A 15,505-nucleotide genomic window follows, 5' to 3' on the forward strand; every position below is an offset into this window, starting at 1 on the left:
CTTGTGCAATACTTTTTGTAAATAGTCAACAGTGCAATAGACTCAATACTTGAAATGTGCAATTCACTTGTATTTTTATTTTTTATTCCTATTTATCCCCTTTGTATATTTTATTTATATTTGTTTCTGTATTTATATGTGTGTGTGTGTGTGTGTGTGTGTGTGTGTGTGTGTGTGTGTGTGTGTGTGTGTGTATATATATATATATATATAACAATTCTGTAACTGTAACTTCGGTCGTTGCTGTGCTTTTTGGAAGTCGAATTTCCCAGAGGAACCCACCCGAGGGATTAATAAAGTTCTATCTTATCTTATCTTATATATATATATATATATATATATATATATATATATATATATATATGCTCATCATCATTGCCATGTTTAGAGTTTTGTTTGTTTTTCTGTTTACCAGGATTTTTCATAGTTCGTGCTTCCTTTCTAGTTTACCCAGTTTAGGTTATTGCTTAGTTTGCTTTGTTTTTGCTCTTTTATTTTGTACTGTTCTGTCTGCCTTAATAAACAGCTCATCATCAGTTAAGTTTGAGTTTTAGAGTGTCTGCACCCGGGTCCACTCTTCACAAACTGCGTGGAGTGTGAAGATGAACACGATGAACACAGGAACACCAGACCTCTTCAAAATAAAACAGGAAATGTAAGACACAGACATGAAACACATGAAGGGCAAAGGAGACTTAACATGGGTGGAAGACACAAGGGGAATCTAATAACAAAGCACTATAACAACCTAGGCATGATAAAAAATGAAGTTAGAAGGGCTTAAACATAAACTAAAACTCAAAACGCTGGGTCAAAAGACCCAGGATTGTGACAAAAAGGAGACTTGATGATTAATTCAATTCAATTTTATTTATACAGCGCCAAATCACAACAACAGTCACCACAAGGCGCTTTGTATTGTAAGGTAGACGAGTAAGTACAACAAGGCACTCAAAACAAGACTTTAGCAAAGAAAAGCTAGAACAGTCGGGAAGAAGTAGTACTGGGAGTCTCGGCATACAGCACAGAGAGAGCGGCAAAGGAAAAAGCTTATACTGAGTTGTATGTGAGGCTGGGCGCTAAGTAAAGGGAAAAGGACTCATACTGACTGGACAGGGAAGAGCGCGAGCTAGAAAGGATGTGCAGCACCTTCGGTTGATTAAGTCCAGAAATGTGCTAACACGTAAAGACAGTGTGAGGATGTAGAGTGGAAAGGTGGTTGATCCAGATGACATACCCCAGGGCAGAGAAAAAGAGGGCAGTGGACTTTTTCACCAGACTACTTAACACAATTTTGGAAAGTAAGTGGGTGATGAAGAAATGGAGAAGTGTGCTGGTACGGTTCAAGGACTGGGTCTATTTTGCAAAAACTACAGAGGGATAAAGCCAATGGACCAAACTATGAAACTATGAGAAAGAGCTGCTGAAGCTCGGTGACGAAGATTAGCAAGCATCAGTACGGCTTCACTGCAGAAAGATGTTCACTTAAAGAGAAAAAGTAGGGAAGGTCAACAGTCTTTCTGGATCTAAAGAAAGCCTTTGATAAGGTGCCAAGAGAGCCCAGTGGGACAGCAGTGCGGTGGTAGGAGTGACAGGTTCACAGTACAGGTGGGATTACATCAGGCGTCTGCTCCTATGTTTGAAGACTACATTCTGATCTGTGGTGAGAGTAGAAGCAGGTGGAAGTAGGTGGAGGTGGAGCCCAGAGAGGTGGAGGTATGCACTGGAGAGAAGAGGAACGAATGACAGTAAAACCAAGACAAATACACGCGGGTAGAAGGCGTAGAGATAGTACAGATAGAAGAGCCATCCACAGCAACAGACCGCACAAGAGAGGTGAAGCAGGGAGTGGATGCAGGTGGAGTCAGCAGAGGCAAAGTTCAAGGATGATCTGTGATGGTAGTGAGGCCTGCAATGATATGTGGTTTGGAGAGGCTGAGTTAAAGTTGTTTTCATTGGAAGTGACCAGGATGAAGAGCATAAGCTCAGTTTGAGCGGTTTGGAGATTAAGTTAGCGAGGCAAGGCTGAGATGGTTTGTGCAGAGGAGGGGAGTGGACGAAGGATGTTGAACATGGAGCTGACAGGCAGGAAGAAAAAAGGAGCCCAGAGAAAACAATCCTGGACCTAGTGGAGGAGGACAAGCACAGGGTGGGTATGGTGGTGAGCCGTAAAGGGAGCAGCCGAACGAAGACGACTGTGACGTCGTACGGATATACCAGTGACTAAAGATGTGCAGAGGCTTCTGTGTGCTCTGGAGTTTTCATGATGTGCAACAATGTCTGAAAACACAAAGACCAACTCTGCTGGCTCTAACACGTTTGTGGGACGTGTGCCCTGTTTCTCCCCTTTCCTGTGCTACTCCATGTTCTGCTCTGCAGCATCAAAATACCAGTCATTTGTAGTAATTCGATGTAAAAGTTAAATCGGGGAAGAACTACAGGACAGAACAACGTTTCGGCATGTATACATGGTCAAGCAAACCACCTGCACCAACTGCATACTTATTCTGATGAGTCCTGGTATTCCTAATGCTTTCCTGTTCTTAGAGGGACTATCACAGCCACATTACCAAAATGATGCTTTTTTCAGCACAAATAGCTTTGAATTGCCTGTTGCAAATCATGCCTGCATGACTCATTTAAATACTCCTTTTCTTCTAACTTCATGCTCTGAAAAGAACAGCACGTGTCTCTGACTTCCTGGAGCTGAATCTGGACAGTCGCGTTTAAATGCTAAAAGGACGTTTAGTGGTGTCAGAAACAATAAATTGGGCTCAAATGTTGTTGCTTCATGCTAGTTAAGGATAAAAGTCTTGATTCAATCCTTTCAGAGGCTGTGATGTCTGTGAAGGTTCATCCAGGTCATCCAAGCTCCTTAGACTTTGAGGCCATAAAACACACCATAAATGAGGCCCCTGTGATGCGTGGGATATAAAACAACACTCCACGTTGTAGAACTGTGTCCCTGCACAGTAGGTGTGTACCTCACATCTGCACACATCTTATCTGTCAGACATATCCCTGTGGTTAGCACCAACCTTCTGACTGGTTCAGTGTGGACGAGAGCAGCGTCTGTCATGACTTTCATCCAGGACTCCATCTCTTTGGCTGTGTCAGTGCAGAAGTAATATGTCCGCATGTTGGGGTGCGTGGCCTGAGTGAAGACAGAGGGAGAGCGGTAATAAGATAAAACAGAAGTGCGAGAACCAAATCTGGATCATGACTTCATCACAAGTATCACACTGAACTGCCCAACACACAACTTTCTATGTGTATGTACAAGTATACACACATCTATGTGAGAAAAACCTATTTTTTTATGTATTAGCATTTTGAACCATGAAATTCAGACACAGCCGCTCAACTAAAACTGACAGTAAAATGTTTGATATCAGTCTGGTGTGGTCAAGTGTGTGCACGAGGCAGGACACGGGATCTGTTGGGGTATTTCTACAAATGGACGCCTCTTTCAGTCTCAAACCTCTGATCAAACCTTTGGGGTCAGTACATTAACCTCATCAAGGTGAAACTTTGAGACTTTCTACCTTTTTTACATCTATAACTTGCACACTGTGAACCCTGTGAATACCCTAACCCTACCCCACCCCATCCAATCACAGCAGATGGCCCCGCCCCTCCCTGAGCCTGGTTCTGCTGGAGGTTTCTTCCTGTTAAAAGGGAGTTTTTCCTCCCCACTGTTGCCAAAGTGCTTGCTCATAGGGGATCATATGATTGTTGGGTTTTCTCTCTATGTATTATTGCAGGGTCTACCTTACAATATAAAGCGCCTTGAGGCGACTGTTGTTGTGATTTGGTGCTATATAAATAAAACTGGATTGAATTGCTGTCACATGAAAATAAAAATCAATAAAAATGAAAAGTTAGTTACAAAGTAGCATGGATTGTTGCCATCAATAATAATAACAACATGACAAACCTTTAAAAAAATGTAACTAGTGTTTACCTTAAAGGCATATTTCCTGCTGATGTGGTCATCCACCGACAACATAGATATGTGAAAACTGGGCAACAGGATGCTTCCTAGGATGCTATCCTCTTTTTCATCTGCAGCAACGAAAGAGAAAAGTCTGCAGGTTGAAACATATTTATGGCAGCAATCTGATTCAATAAGGTTTCAGACTGGGAGATTTGTGGGTCAGACTGGTACAAAATATTCTTCTTCTGTTTGTGTTATGTTTGCTCTTATTAGTACGTGTCAATCAAACGCATGGCCCAGAATGATAGGAGATAGTGTTGATATTTAAATATTCGTTTATCAAGCTGTAAAGATTCCCAGGAAGAACGAGGAGGGAGAAATAGCCTTTGGAAGAAGGAACATCGTTGGATAGATGTCAACATAGTACAAGTACATAAACTTCCCTGCAGCATGGCTTCCTTAACTGCAGCTTGAAGTTGTGTTGGGATTAGTGGAAACCAGTGATATTTGTGAATCAGCGAAGTAATAACCAGTGCTTTCAGTTTTTTGAATTATATTTCCCGAGGCTTAAAACCTGGAGTCACTGTTAGAGATATTTAGTAGATGTTTTCATAGTGAATCTGTGCCCTGCTGTAAAGAGCTGAAGTAAGAGAAACAAGTGAGGCAAATGAAGAAGAATGCAATACCAGTATATTTAATCATTATATACTGATGTCTGATTTTGCCATATATATTACAAAATTCTCCAAATGAAATTGAATGACGCCTCATGAACAATAACAGCTGTGATGGTTGCAGCTGTGATTCTGTCACCTCTGTGCAGTATCATGTTTCATGCGATCTAAAGGCAGCACAGTACATGCACTGCGGCACAAAACCACAGAGCCTCCAACGCGCATTACTGTTTGCTTTAGCCGAGGCGCTGCGGCTGTTCTGGCTCGTCCCTGATGTTGAATGGCTCCAGCTGGCTTACAGAGCCGACATCTCAACGTTATCAGGTAAGAAAGCAGTGAGGAGGCGATATGTGACCTCTGTAAACACTTTGCTGTTGAGTTTATGATCTCAGTCAATCGTCATATTTAATAAAAATTTAATCTTGTTCATATTATGTTTCAGACGATGGGCTATGATTGGCTAATGACTGATGAATAAAACTTGTTCTCGATGTTTCAAAATGGGACTTAAAAACTCTTTATGTTAAATATGTTACAAGTAACAGTTATTTCTAAATAGTAACTTTTAATTCATTCTGTGGTTTGTGGGACACAAACAACTGAAGAAAGTTTAGTATAAAAAAAAGAAATGGGTTGTAGTAGTTATAACAACAACAACGATGCTTTGGATGTGTCAATTTTTGGTTGGATCTATTAAATCTGGCAGATTTACTAAATTTGGACTCCAAGTTAATTAAAGCTGAATGAAATTTAATTCACGGATCCATGTCATGTTCATCTTAATCAAGATAAAGTATACTTGTGTTTTTAAATGGAAATTTGGTGGCATGATAAAATGATGTTCATTCGACAGATGACTTTAATAATAATAATACGTTTTATTTAAAAATGCCTTTCAAGACAACCAATGACACTTAATAATAGAATAAAACATGTAATAGAACGAAGACAAAATGAAGAACAATAGAAACAAAAGCACAAGATTAACAAACAGTGGGTAATGCAGGCAGCTGAGTTTTGAACCAGTTGAAGCTTATGGAGGTATTCTGGGGGGAGACCATGAAAGAGAGAATTACAATAGTCAAGGCGGGAGATAACGAGACTGTGGACAAGGATGGACGTAGGCTGGGTGGAAAGAGAAGGATGTAATCTGTTAATGTTGCGTAGATGGAAGTAGGCAGAGCAGGTGAGATTATTGACGTGAGATTTAAAGGATAGTGAACTGTCTAGGATGACCAAGGCTCTTAACCTGAGGAGAAGGGAAAACTGTGCAGTTATCGATAGAGAGAGAGAAATGGTTCGCCTTCAAAAGGTTGGATTTGGTGCCAATAGGGAGGATTTCAGTTTTATCCTCATTAAGCTTGAGAAAATTAGAGCTGAACCAGGATTTTAGTTCAGATAGACATTCTGTAAGGGAAGAAGGTGGGAGGAATCAAATGTGTGGAGAATGGTACCAAGAGGATGTATATTATGAAGAGAAGAAGGCCTAAGACTGAGCCTTGGGGTACACCAGAGGTGACCGGGAAAAGACGAGAGCGGGATGATTTCAGTTGAATAAACTGGGAGCGGTCAAGGAGACATAACTGGAACCAGGCTAGGGTGTGAGAGATGGTGTCGAAGACCGAGCTCAGATCCAAAAGGACGACTTTGTAAGATCACCTGCTCAGTGATTTCATTATGTTTCTAAAGAAATTAAAGAAAACTTCATTGTTGGATTATATTAGTGCTTTTTTGTGGTGATGGATTTGCAGACTGACAGAGAATAACTGACGTGGTATAACTGACATGACAGGCAACTTACTGTTACCTTAAAACATGAGCTTTATAAATAGTTAATGTCTAATCACTGGGAATAAACTGAGATCTGCTTATCAAATTGCACCTCTGAAAACTATGATTTAAGTCTTTAAATGACGTCTCTGCCTCGCTCTGATAATACCAAAATTGGCAGTGTAAATGTAAATACACTAATTTATTTTATCTCGATGAGCTCTGCAGTCGGAGGGATGATTAACATCTTTGCCCTTACAGAAAGAATATAATTTACCACATTTCCAAGATCTCAACCTGAAGCAGCTCCTTAGAATAAAGCGACAGAGCCAGAAGGAGGCAAACGGAAAAAGAAAACGTTATTATCCGAAAGCTGTGCATGTCTCTTCTCTGGCTAGCAAAGCCAATCAACATGCAGCTCTCCCCTCGGGTTGTCGTGTAAGCTGCCGATCGCACCCTGGAAGAAGCTGATTCATCAGTTTATGGAGATGGAAAAATCCCTCTGAAGGTGCAGAAAGCATTAAGGAGGAAAGAGGAGCTTTTATGAACGCAGTTCTAAATTTGTGATGTTGCACCACACGTGACCTCTAAGTAATAAAAACAGTACAACAAAACTGTTGATGTATTTCGTTATAACCATGTAAAGCACTTTGTGCTACATTTTTGTATGAAAAGTGCTTTATAAATAAAGATTGATTGATTGAGAAGTTCGGCCATCCGGGAGGGGCTCAGAGTAGAGCTGCTGCTGCTCCACATCGAAAGGAGCCAGCTGAGGTGGTTCGGGTATCTGACAAGGATGCCTCCTGAGCCCCTCCTGGGTGAGGTGTTCCAGGCATGTCCCACCGGGAGGAGGCCCCGGGGCAGACCCAGGACACGCTGGAGAGATTAAATCTCTCGGCTGGCCTGGGAACGCCTTGGTATTCCCCCGGATAAGCTGGAGGAGGTGGCTGGGGAGAGGGAGGTCTGGGCCTCTTTGCTTAGGCTGCTGCTACCGCGACCTGGCCTCGGATAAAGCGGATGAAGATGGATGGATGGATGGATGGATGGATGGATGATTGATTGATTGATTATGTCAGCGTGTTGAAGTTGCTGGCCATGACAACGTTTTTACCACCACAGACTGATTCTTTGAAATGAAAGTAGAGCTAAAGAAAGGTGTACTCACGCCTGTAATCAATCTTGAGAGGACAGTATTCCATCACAGAGACTGAATGAAAACCATTATGATGCCGTGTGACGGATAACAATCAAGTGTGCAAAACCTTTGCTGTATATTTATTACGACATTAGGCAGCTATACTACTCAGAAATAAAGGCCTCGTATGTAAACAGTGCATATCTTCCACATCTTGATATTTGTAAACAGGTGTGAAGGTACACACGGTTGACAAGCCTCGAACTTTTCTTAAAGTGCCAACATGAAGAGATGCATGTGTGTTTGTGTGTCCTCACCACGGTAGTAGAAGAGGCACATGTCAGACAGGACGAACCACCTCTTCTTCCACAGCTTCATGCCTGTACTGTCCTGAATGAGTCAAAGGTCATCAGTGAGACAAAATATAACAATTATAGAGAACGTTATTATTTTCAAACACACGTTCTCATCTCTTGCTTCCTCTTCAAGTCTGAACTGGCTCTTCTCCAGCCTTTCCTGTTAAACAGCCTCCATCACCTCCTCTTTGTTATCTCTTCATAAAGCAGTGACAGATTTGCCTCAGTGGGTGCCTGAAGCAAAGACCTGTGCTCTGTTCGTGATGCCGACGCTGGCACCTAATTACTGCATCAATGACAAGTTTTAAGTCTTTGGTACTTTCAGCAATATAATGCGTTGGCCACACTGATATCAGCTCTGCAGTGAAAGGGTTTGCTGGGTGGAGTTGACTAAAACTTGACGAGGGTCATCAAGCTTTATTCAGTCTTCACTGCTATGGTGAGAGGTCCCCTAACCAGGCAAACACTGACCCACTACAGAGCTCCGTGGGGCACAACACTTAAAGAAAGTGATAAACACAAGCTGATTCAGGGTGGTGTGTAGCAGTGAGGCGAAGACACATAGCAGGAATACCGTACTCCCATTTACTAACTGTCCATAGTCACTGTAGTGTTTGCTGCAGCAGAGCTGAAAAATTCAACTCATTTTATTTACACAGTGCCAAATCACAACAGTTTCCTCAAGCTGCTTTATTTTATGAGGTAAAGTCCCCACAATAACAGAGAGAAAGCTGGGACAACCAAATGACCCCCAATGAACAAGTCCTTAGGCAACAGTAAGAAGGTAAAACTCCCTTATAACAGGAAACAACCTCCGGCAGAACCAGGCTCAGGGAGGGGCGGGGCCTGATCATTCTGGATTTAACAGGAAGCCAAAACAGGAGAAATCTGCTCTCTCTTTCTAGTCCCTGTCAGGACTCTTGCTGCAGCATTTTGGATTAGCTGAAGGCTTTTCAGGGAGTTTTTAGGATAATAATGGATTACAGTCGTCCAGCCTGGAAGTAACAAATGCATGAACTCGTTTTTCAGCGTCACTTTGTGAAAAGATATTTGGAATCTGTGGTCAGCCTCCTTTGGCCAGCTTATTATCCCAGCAGGTTACCTGAACACAGGCAGGGCGTAGGTGCCGACTGCCAGGTTTTAATGGTTGCAGCTTTCCTAGCGGCCTCTTTGTGATCCCCATTTGCCTGTAGAATTCCTAAGTACTTCTAGTTGTTGTCAGTGTTGCCTTCTGGTAGTACAATCACCTCATTTCTGACTACCTTTGCTCTCTTTGCAACCATCCAAATACACTTCTCCGGTCTGAACGATATTCTGATGTCATTGCTGTATATCCTGGTGGTGTGGATCACTGAATCAATAGAGGCATCATATGTTATTTCAGTATGCCCTAACTCCATCCTTGGTGGGGCTGTTCTCATATACTCCCCCGTGCCACTGAGCATAATCTTGGATGGTTCAATGGAGAACATCCACTTTATTCTCCTGGCTTCTGTCTCCAGGATCTTCAAGCAGCCAGCTAAGGCTGTGAGTCTGCCACTTTATTAGGCCACAGTTACAGACAGCTGTTGATACTTCTTAGGCAGCCCTTTCTTCATCACGCCTTTCAGCAGTTGCGACAGTTAGCTAACTACTCTGTGCTGCCTTGATCTTAGCCTCTACTCTCCTTCACCATGGACGGTACTGCTCCTTGTGGCTGCTCGTGTTTAAGCACCTCGGGCGACTGTTGTGATTTGGCGCTGTATAAATAAAGTTGAATTGAACTGTAGCCAAGGATCTCAGTCATCACTGCTGCCATGCTGTAGATCAGCTAGTTGGTTTTAGTAATGGTCACAGCAACGATTCTCCTTAATACGTACAGACCCATACATGATTACATTTTTATTACATTAGGTAAACTAAGCTGGTCCACTGACTGCTGAAATAGTCAACACAATCATGCAACATTTTGACTGGAAATCACTCAGAGACAACACAAAGTCATCTATATGGTGGCAGTCTGGACACCAGATCCAGTTCCAGAATTCCACAAATTCAATGACGTCCGATAAGCCTTCCTCATTACCTGTTTGTAAAGCCAGCTGCTCCTCACCACTGGGGCATTGGGGTTTCTCTTGATTGAGTTGGACCTCTTGCCAAAGTTGTGGACTTTTCTGGAAGACCTAGAAGGCTGTTTAAAGACGTTGATAGATGATGAATGTAGAGAATTTGGATGCCTAACATGTAACAACAGCTGCATAGAGAAAACATTAGATACATTTAAATGCACACAGTGTTTTAATAACAATTCACCAAAAAAATTAACCCCGCAGACCTGTACACAGAATTTATAAAATTACGAGCTGGTTACAGTGAAAATCGCCTTCTTGAAAAAGACTAAATTTACAGTTCAGTATTAAATATTACTATAAAATGAACTACATACAAAGTGTGTTTGAATGGCAGAGATGTCATGGCTCAGTGTCTCACTGAGTCTCACAGGCCTGAGCGTGCGCTGGAAGCAGTTTGTAATTCTTACCTTGTTTTAACAGCAGCTCACCACAAACAGACATTTTGGACGTTTGACTGTATTTCCAGAAGTTTTACAGCTTTTCCTACTGATAAAATCCTCTTTTATGGCCGTTCACACAACAGAGTGATCAGGAATAAACAATTAAATGACAGAAAAGTGTCACGCTCCCATGTCTCTCTGACTGGCCCACACTGGCTACAGGTTTGGTTTGTGTTTTTCTTTCTCTCTCTCCTCCCCATTGTCTCCTGCCTGCCTGGGCGGAGCTTGTTACTGGGCTCTCACCTTTGGCCCACTCACCTGGGCTGATTGCCACCACCTGCTGCTGATCTGTAGTGATTATGCTGCTGCTATTTAAGGTGAAATCGCTGGCTTAAACTACCCATCGTCTCTGTATATAGATCCCCCGGACCTGTTTGCGGACCCCTAGTGACATTCCTGTGTAGTGATGGTCAAATGAAGCTTTCTGAAGCTTGTATTGAAAAACGGTTCATTACTCGAAGCTTTTCAACACAGTCCTCTCTGGTGACATCTGGTGGCCAAAAATATGAAGCGCAGCTTGAATCCACAAAATAAAACCAACTGCTTCATTATGACTGCTCACTCTACAGAGCGGTGTCCTGTCGCTGTTGTGTTGCTTTGAACGTGTATTTTTTGGTGGTTAAAAAAATGTGTTTTACTTGTTTAATAAATAGTTTTGACCAGTAAACTCGCCTTGTTCAAACATGCACCATGGTGTGGTCTTTCTTTGCTTGTGACGTCTTGATGTTGGTAAATACAATAATTGAAAAACACCACATTACATATAATAATGTACAACACATTATGGAGTATGCTTCTGCTGTGAGGTCCCGCCTCCATGCACTTGTGCAATTAATCGCTAGACGGGTATATTTATAAATAATATTATATTAGGGACATTTTCCCAGACATATTTTTGACCTGGGGGTAGAATTGATTGTGAAACGGAAAAGGAAAATGCTTATGAACTTGCAAATTAAAAACATGATGCATTTAAGGTAACCCTTTCTCATTTTTATTTAAGAAGAGAATTTGTTCCACTGTGCGATGGCCGAACCTGTTCCTTTTCGTGGAGATAATTTCTCCTGCATTAAGGAAAATCCCTTCACATGGCCCAGAGGAGGCTGGAGCGCACAGAAACTGGTAGAGATGCAGTTATACAGTCTACCTGGGCCCCACAAACTATCAGCTAAAGAGAATAGATAGATTACATTGCTGCACATTTGGCAGACTAACATTTTCAGATTAATTAAACAATAAAATATATATTTTTACAACATTACATGTAAAGAATCAAGTGGGAGTTTTTCTAAAGTTATTTAATGATATTTATATTATGGAAGCAGATTTTTGACATTTTACCTTTTTCCCGTTGTCAGATAAAATAAACGCACAAAACAAAAGCAAACGGCCAGAACACAAAGCTGGAAAACCCACCCGACTGACCAAAATCAACTCAAAATCCTCCCACACAACAGAACCTCCGAATCAGTGGTTCGCTATCTGTCACCATGAAACACTCCACAAATCCCGTGAATGATTCACTTCCTTATTAACCATTGAATCAGACACTGAAGCAATTAGGCTCTAAATGAAGCTTCGGACGTCACTGATCACGTGACCCTGGCCAAACGAATCAAGCTTCGACACAGAGCTTCTGAAGCACCGGAGCTTCAGCTTCAAGCGGGCCATCACTATTCCTGTGTGTGGCATCGTTAGTGGCCGAAGACGAGCGAGTGTGAGTGGAGGAAAAATGGTGGTGCGTTTCCCTTTCCTCTTCTCCCTGGAGCCCTGGACCCCCACCCAACTCACTACAGATATATATGTATAGCACTCGTGTGTTCCCTTTGTAAATAAATTAGACGTTTTGTCTTTAAGAATTGTGTCTGTGTTTGAGTGCGTTCCATCACCGTGACAAAAAGTTTCTGGTTTTCAATTTCTACTATAGAAATTTCTTTTTTCTTTTATGACAAAATTGAAAAAACAAAAATAAAAGTGGACAGTCTGGTCTATCAGAGCCTTTTCTGTAATTTTTCTTACAGTTTAAGTCCAAAGAGTCATGCAGACAGATTGTTTCTTTGTCACAGCAGCTGCTTCTTCATCATGTAGAAAATCAGTTAAATATGTACCTTTTGACAGAAAGGACAGAAAGGAGAGTTTCACCTCCTTTCCCACTTTGACCTTAAGTGGAGCGGCCCACTTAAGGTCAAAGTGGGCTGATGTAAAATGAGTTTGACACCCCTGATTTAACTTAACAAGAGTCTGGTTGTAAATGAGGCTCTCACACAAAAACAGCAGCCTATGCAACTACATAAAACAACAACTCGGTGCAAAATGCACGATAAGGTCAAATAAGGTCATCCACGAGTACATCAAGAAGATGGCAAGAACTAAATGCTCAGTGAATACCTCAGGCAGCAGAAACCCAAGAAAGACGAGGAACCATCATGGAAGGACAGGCCCCTGCACGGTTTGTACCACCGGCAGATAGAGGAAGGGGCTGATATCCAGAAATCCTACCAGTGGGTGAACAAAGCTGGACTGAAAGACAGCACAGAGGCACTAATCATGGCAGCACAGGAACAAGCTCTGAGCACAGATCCATAGAGGCTGGGGTCCATCACAGCAGGCAAGACCCCAGGCTGTGTAAAGATGCCCCAGAGACAATCCAGCACATAACAGCAGGGTGCAAGATGCTAGCAGGCAAGGCATACATGGAACGCCATAACCAAGTGGCCGGCATAGTGTACAGGAACATCTGTGCCGAGTATAACCTGGAAGTCCCGAGGTCAAAATGGGAGATGCCCCCAAGGGTGGTGGAGAATGACCGAGCTAAGATCCTGTGGGACTTCCAGATACAGACGGACAAAATGGTGGTGGCTAACCAACCGGACATAGTGGTGGTAGACAAACAGAAGAAGACGGCCGTAGTGATCGATGTAGCGGTTCCCAATGACAGCAATATCAGGAAGAAGGAACACGAGAAGCTGGTGAAGTGACCCCCAACTTGGCCATCAAACATCTTGCTCTTTTAGATACAGTCTTTTCCAGTACAACCAGTAAGCTTTGGTGGTGGGGCTACAAGCTACTAGATCAGCCGGGGGTGGCCGACCTACCCCTTTCTTGATCCATCCCCACACTGAGATTATGTCTGCACCAGTAAACATTAGCTGTTCTGGGTCCAGGCACTGAACAGACTGTTGATGAGTGACTCAGTCACCCGGTGGATACTTGGGTTAGTCAAGGCATCATTGCTACTACCAACATGGCTGTAGCTCAGGAGGTAGACCTATTAGCCAACCTACCAATCGATCCCTGTCTCCTCCAGTCTGCATGCGAAACATCCTTGGGCAAGAAATTAACCACAAGTTGCTGAATGTGTGTGAATGTCAGATAGACTGCACTAAATACAAAGAACATAAAGAAGTGTTTGTGCAAATGTGTAACAATGAGGCAACTTGTGTAAGTTGTGCTTTGAATGCTCAGAGTAGAAGTGTTATATAAGAACCAGTCCATTTTCTATTTACCACCATCCCCTACGGGGAACACGTCAGTCCTGGCATTAGTCAGCCATGGGTACTGTCAGAGCCCTCTGCCCCCATTCAACATACCTCCCTCTACTTGCCATTCAAATAAAATCGAACTCAAATGGAGGGGTTATGATGGGATGGTCCACTTCCACTTCTAGGCTGCAGAAGTTGGGACCTGCAACCATATAGGAACATGAAGGACAACTGGATCTCCTGGAGAGGGCATCCGTTTTTGGTGGTTTTGGGCAAGCCGGTCCTTTGGCTCCCTTAGCCTGGTCAACCAGTGGAGGCTGCTATTGGCAGTTCGAACAGTGAATTTATTACTTCTGGTAATACTGTCAGCTGCCTGCTCCCCCAGGAGTTTAAGGACTCAAAGTGTCAGTTATGTACTTGTTCTGATAACATCTCCTAAAAAGAAACACTCCTAGTAGAAACTATCACAACTGCAAAATAAGACATTTTTTCGATGTTAGGGTTTGTGCAATTCGAGGTAAATTGTGTGAGTAATTTAAATACACTTACAAAGACATATGCTGATGGCTTAGGGTTGGAACATGTAAGACGTGCCTTTTGTAGTCTAACTTCTCTACATCGTGGTTTCAACATGGTGGACACAATGTGTCCCAGTGCACCACTTGTCGTCTTCTTCTTTGTGTTTATGAATTAAAATGTCGTTAAAATCAAAGGAATGAGGCATTTTTATTTAGACTTTCACACATTATTCTTTCTGTTACTCTAACTCATTACAGAATACAGGAAATGACTCAGAGTGGAGATAAAGTCACTTACTGCATCAAAAAAGCAGAAAAAAGACGAGTTACAGCTAAAAGTTTCTGCCTATTTTCTTTTCTTCATCGACAGCACAGGTGACCTCCACTGAAATAACTGATTGAATTTACAGCACAAAGAGCATTTCTGCCTCTGCTGATGAGAGTCAGTGTGGCTCACTCTTGTTATGAGGTTTAGGTAAAGACTAACCCGTGTAGATGAGGTGGAAGTGGTAATGGCAGTAGTGACTGTGGTGGCTGGGCTGCCAGTGAAGGTGCTGTAATCGGAGCCACCTGTGTAGTTTGATGCTTCACTCATGGTACTCATAGGACGCTCCTTCTTGTCACTGCTGCTTCCCTGTTCCGACGAAGACTTGGGAGCCGATCTGCCACAAGGCGAAACACAGAGAGACACAGACGAGGGATTCAGACATTTCACTTTAGAAGAATGTACAATAGAGGGAGTGTCGTGACCCCTACCTACACTTACTATATTTTCAATTCAATTTTATTTGTACAGCGCCAAATGACAACAGTCGTCTCAAGGCGCTATGAAACCCCTGTGACCACTGTTGCAGGTACTGAGCCTTTGAACTATGCTCTACCAGCATGCCGGCCTGGTTACAAAGTATCTGCTGACAAGGTCTCCTACCACATCTGGGTACAGGAGAGGTCCCAGAAGAGGTATTAAGCCAGATTTTAGACATGCAAACCTGCTTAAAGTAGGCCAAGTTATTGCAGAAGCAGCTATTTTAACAAGTTTGCTCCATTCCTAAATTTCATTTCAGCCCAGTTATCCTGACTTT

General features: G+C 42.6%; 1 protein-coding gene across 11 annotated transcripts in view; it reads right to left on the reverse strand.

Moving 5' to 3' along the window:
* LOC308399211 (pleckstrin homology domain-containing family A member 5-like) overlaps nt 1–15,505 on the reverse strand; it is a 190,036-nt gene that overhangs the window by 85,839 nt on the left and 88,692 nt on the right. For all 11 annotated transcript variants that reach the window (XM_080886305.1, XM_080886314.1, XM_080886313.1 and 8 more), the window contains exons 5-9: nt 14,911–15,085; nt 9,938–10,042; nt 7,834–7,906; nt 3,965–4,065; nt 3,039–3,154 (exon numbers count right to left, since the gene is read on the reverse strand). In XM_080886305.1, the coding sequence (XP_080742431.1) occupies nt 3,039–3,154; nt 3,965–4,065; nt 7,834–7,906; nt 9,938–10,042; nt 14,911–15,085 (570 nt within the window). The remainder of the gene's footprint in view (nt 1–3,038; nt 3,155–3,964; nt 4,066–7,833; nt 7,907–9,937; nt 10,043–14,910; nt 15,086–15,505) is intronic.

The sequence above is a fragment of the Rhamphochromis sp. 'chilingali' genome (genome assembly GCF_963969265.1).
Source record: "Rhamphochromis sp. 'chilingali' genome assembly, chromosome: 7".
Lineage (NCBI taxonomy): Eukaryota > Metazoa > Chordata > Actinopteri > Cichliformes > Cichlidae > Rhamphochromis > Rhamphochromis sp. 'chilingali'.